The sequence below is a fragment of the Electrophorus electricus genome, chromosome 21 (genome assembly GCF_013358815.1).
Source record: "Electrophorus electricus isolate fEleEle1 chromosome 21, fEleEle1.pri, whole genome shotgun sequence".
Classification (NCBI taxonomy): Eukaryota; Metazoa; Chordata; class Actinopteri; order Gymnotiformes; family Gymnotidae; genus Electrophorus; species Electrophorus electricus.
The window spans coordinates 14,216,336-14,221,335 of NC_049555.1; the positions used below are offsets into that span (position 1 = coordinate 14,216,336).

The 5,000-nt window shown below is 52.0% G+C and overlaps 1 protein-coding gene across 2 annotated transcripts in view; it reads left to right on the forward strand.

Moving 5' to 3' along the window:
• The window catches only part of phkb (phosphorylase kinase, beta), a 70,501-nt gene that overhangs the window by 18,303 nt on the left and 47,198 nt on the right, over positions 1-5,000 (forward strand). For both annotated transcript variants that reach the window (XM_035520729.1, XM_035520728.1), the window contains exon 7: positions 3,548-3,663. In XM_035520729.1, the coding sequence (XP_035376622.1) occupies positions 3,548-3,663 (116 nt within the window). The remainder of the gene's footprint in view (positions 1-3,547; positions 3,664-5,000) is intronic.

The following is a 5,000-nucleotide window of genomic DNA, read 5'->3' on the forward strand; positions in this document are numbered from 1 at the left end:
AGTGAGCATGTATAAGTGTGTGTACGAGTGAGCGTGTATGAGTGAGTGTGTGCGTACGAGTGAGCGTGTGTGAGTGAGTGTGTGCGTATGAGTGAGCGTGTGTGACTGTGTGCGTACGAGTGAGCATGTGTGAGTGAGTGTGTGCGTACGAGTGAGTGTGTGCGTACGAGTGAGCGTGTGAGTGAGCGTGTGTGTGTGAGTGTGTGCGTACGAGTGAGCGTGTGTGTGTGAGTGAGTGTGTGCGTACGAGTGAGCCTGTGTGTGTGAGTGAGTGTGTGCGTACGAGTGAGCGTGTGCGTACGAGTGAGTGTGTGTGTACGAGTGAGTGTGTGCGTACGAGTGAGCGTGTGTGTGTGAGAGTGTGTGCGTACGAGTGAGCGTGTGTGAGTGAGTGTGTGCGTACGAGTGAGCGTGTGTGAGTGAGTGTGTGCGTACGAGTGAGCGTGTGTGAGTGAGTGTGTGCGTACGAGTGAGCCTGTGTGTGTGAGTGAGTGTGTGCGTACGAGTGAGCGTGTGTGTACGAGTGAGTGTGTGCGTACGAGTGAGCGTGTGTGTGTGAGAGTGTGTGCGTACGAGTGAGCGTGTGTGTGAGTGAGTGTGTGCGTACGAGTGAGCGTGTGTGAGTGAGTGTGTGCGTACGAGTGAGCGTGTGTGAGTGAGTGTGTGCGTACGAGTGAGCGTGTGTGTGTGAGTGAGTGTGCGTACGAGTGAGCATGTGTGTGTGAGTGAGTGTGTGCGTACGAGTGAGCGTGTGTGTGTGAGTGAGTGTGTGCGTACGAGTGAGCGTGTGTGTGTGAGTGAGTGTGTGCGTACGAGTGAGCGTGTGTGTGTGAGTGAGTGTGTGCGTACGAGTGAGCGTGTGTGAGTGAGTGTGCGTACGAGTGAGCGTGTATGTGTGCGTACGAGTGAGCGTGTGTGAGTGAATGTGTGCGTACGAGTGAGCGTGTACAAGTGTGCGTACGAGTGAGCGTGTACAAGTGTGCGTACGAGTGAGCGTGTACAAGTGTGCGTACGAGTGAGCGTGTACAAGTGTGCGTACGAGTGAGCGTGTACAAGTGTGCGTACGAGTGAGCGTGTATAAGTGTGCGTACGAGTGAGTGTGTATAAGTGTGCGTACGAGTGAGCGTGTGCGTACGAGTGAGCGTGTGCGTACGAGTGAGCGTGTGCGTACGAGTGAGCGTGTATGAGTGAGTGTGCGTATGAGTGAGTGTGTGCGTACGAGTGACCGTGTATGAGTGAGTGTGTGCGTACGAGTGAGCGTGTATAAGTGTGTACGTACTAGTGAGTGTGTGCGTACGAGTGAGCGCGTACGAGTGAGTGAGCGCGTACATGTGAGTGAGCGCGTACGAGTGAGTGAGCGCGTACGAGTGTGTGCGTACGAGTGAGTGTGTGCGTACGAGTGAGCGTGTATGAGTGAGTGTGCGTACGAGTGACCGTGTGTGAGTGAGTGTGTGCGTACGAGTGACCGTGTATAAGCGTGTGCGTACGAGTGAGCGTGTGCGAGTGAGTGAGCGTGTGCGAGTGAGTGAGCGCGTGCGAGTGAGTGAGCGCGTACGAGTGAGTGAGCGCGTACGAGTGAGCGAGCACGTACGAGTGAGCGAGCGTGTATGAGTGAGCGTGTATGAGTGAGTGTGTGCGTACGAGTGAGTGTGTGAGTGAGTGTGCGCGTACGAGTGAGTGTGTGAGTGAGTGTGTGCGTACGAGTGAGCGTGTACGAGTGAGTGAGCGTGTACGAGTGTGTGCGTACGAGTGAGCGTGTGCGTACGAGTGAGCGTGTATGAGTGAGTGTGCGTATGAGTGACCGTGTATGAGTGAGTGTGCGTACGAGTGACCGTGTGTGAGTGAGTGTGTGCGTACGAGTGAGCGTGTATAAGTGTGTACGTACTAGTGAGCGTGTGCGTACGAGTGAGCGCGTACGAGTGAGTGAGCGCGTACGAGTGAGTGAGCGCGTACGAGTGAGTGAGCGTGTACGAGTGAGTGAGCGCGTACGAGTGAGCGTGTATGAGTGAGTGTGCGCGTACGAGTGAGCGTGTATGAGTGAGTGTGCGCGTACGAGTGAGCGTGTATGAGTGTGCATACGAGTGAGTGTGTGAGTGAGTGTGTGCGTACGAGTGAGTGTGTGAGTGAGTGTGTGCGTACGAGTGAGTGTGTGCGTACGAGTGAGTGTGTGCGTACGAGTGAGCGTGTGTGAGTGAGTGTGTGCGTACGAGTGAGCGTGTATGAGTGCGTACGTGCGTACGAGTGAGCGTGTATGAGTGCGTACGAGTGAGCATGTATAAGTGTGCGTATGAGTGAGTGTGCGTACGAGTGAGCGTGTATAAGTGCGTACGAGTGAGCGTGTGTGAGTGAGTGTGTGCGTACGAGTGAGCGTGTGTGACTGTGTGCGTACGAGTGAGCATGTGTGTGTGCGTACGAGTGAGCGTGTATGAGTGAGTGTGTGTGAGTGTGTGCGTACGAGTGAGCGTGTGTGAGTGTGTGCGTACGAGTGAGCGTGTGTGAGTGAGTGTGTGCGTATGAGTGAGCGTGTATAAGTGTGTACGTACGAGTGAGCGTGTATGAATGAGTGTGTGCGTATGAGTGACTGTGCATATGAGTGAGCGTGTGCGTATGAGCGTGTGCGAGTGAGCGTGTGCGTACGAGTGAGCGTGTATGAGTGAGTGAGCGTGTATGAGTGAGTGAGCGTGTGCGTACGATTGAGTGTGTGCGTACAAGTGAGTGTGCATACGAGTGAGTGTGCGTGCGTACGAGTGAGTGTGTGCGAGCGTGTGCGTACGAGTGAGCGTGTGCGTACGAGTGAGCGTGTGCGTACGAGTGAGCGTGTACGAGTGAGCGCGTACGAGTGAGTGTGTGTGTATGAGTGTGTGCTGTTCTGCTTACAGTCTGACAGGCTCAGAGAGAGCAAGGCCAGGAAACACTGCCACACAGGATTGGCCTCTTCATTAAGACTCTCTAAAAGTCTGAACATTGATCATTATGTTTCAGACTAAAATAAGCCTGCGTGTCGTCTCTTTGCCAGGCTCCGCCCCCGCTTGTCCCTCTCGGCATCCCGTGTCCCAGTTTAAGGTGCTTGTGGGGCTCCTCAAGTTGTGTATGTTAAATGAAAGCCCTCGTTGCTCCCGTTTCCTGCGCCGTTCCACACGTTTTCCCATCCTACCTCTGCTCATCTCTCCTCTGGCCTGTTTCTCCTGCCGCAGTGGGTATGACCGGGGGGGTCCGCGCTTCCCCCGTTCCTCACGCCCCGGTGAGATTGTTCTGGAGATACTGAAACATGTTCGGAGTTTAAGGGGAGGGAGGGGGAGAGAGAGAGAGAGAGGGAGAGGAGAGAGAGAGGGGGGGAGAGAGGAGAGAGGGAGAGGGAGGTTCCTTTCGGGTTGAGCTGATACGTGAAATGCATGTGGACCAGAAAACACCCCGAGAACACAGAGAACAAACTCCTGATGAATTATGCAGGAGTGTGACACAGCAGGCAGCACAAAGAGGACCTCACACTGACACACACTCACATCTGTGTGTGTGTGTGTGTGTGTGTGTGTGTGTGTGTGTGTAGGTGTCATTTATCCAGAACCTCGTGTTTTGTGTGGAGAGGGCCTATCGCGTTCCCGACTTTGGGATGTGGGAGAGGGGGAGTAAATATAACAACGGCACTACGGAACTCCACTCCAGGTGAGCGTCACCGTGACGACCATCTTCACCCTCTCCAGGGGTGTGGGTGACCTGCTCAGAGTTACAGACACAGTGATAACTGAACCTAGCTCATCACACGTGTGCTTGTAAATGTTGGTGAGATGTTGAAATGTTTGTGATGACTACCAAGTATGATTACAAAGAGAGTGGGAGAATAGATTCTAAAACTAACATCATTTTAACTAAAGTGGGTTTTTCCACACTGCTAGTGTCTTTTTTAAAAACTTTTTGTGTTCTATTTGGAAAGCTGAACTTGATGCTGTTCTCAGTGGACAAAATAAGAAGTGAAGGTTCTGTTCTAGAAAAAACAGAACCACAGAGAGACAGCAGTGTGCGCTGGGCCGGTCCCAGTGTGGGGCAGGCCTCTCCGAAGGGCTGGCACAGACGTGGACGTTCTCCGCTGCTCTCTGGTGGCGTAGTCTTCCCCTGGGAGTCCCATATCAGCCCAGCCCAGACACCACTGCTGTTCGCCCTGGGTAGGAGGTCCCAAACCTCCTTACTCTACATACCAGCTCCGCGCTTCCTTAAAGAGCGCGCTGCGAACGCAAACTGCTCCTGCCCCCGTCGCTCTCTCTGGATCTGCAGTGAGACTCTCTCTCTCAGCAGAGCTCAATTACGGCTCCCTGCCTCACTGGTACTTATCTCCATACCACACCGTGTCTCCTCGGAGACGCAATTAGATGAGTGACTCCTTCAGTTTGCTTTTCCTTGCCTAAAGGAAGAATTACATTTAGCATTCCTGGGAATATATCAAATAACCTTTCAGGGGAAAAAAAGACCAGTTCTAATACGTTATTACTTAAAATGTCGTATTTATGTCCATTTCCAGGGGGATGAATCAGAATGAGGATTACTGCCTGATTACGCTTCACCACCGCTTGTTAAGTGCACGGAGATCCTTTATTGGGACTGCTCTGTATGTTACTGTCCAGCATAAGATGGAATGGTCAGGGCACTGCTGCTGTTCTCTGATGTCCGTCGTTGGACAGCACTAGGACGGCACCAGATTTCTGGACCCTACTGTTTACAGTAGCGGGTTATGCTTGTATGGCCCCCTTGATTAACACCCCCCCCCCCCCCCCCCCCAAAAAAAAACCAAAAAACAAAAACGGCATTTCTCAGCAGCAACTGTAAATGTTATTAAGATATATGGAAACACAAGTAATTATAAAGATATACCAATTCTGGAATATAAATACAAATTGAATAGAGAATCAAATTATTACATTATTACCCTATTTCTAACAAAAAAGCCCACACAAATAAATCCAAATTGCAGGAATTCTATATCACATAATTATGCACATACTAGAATC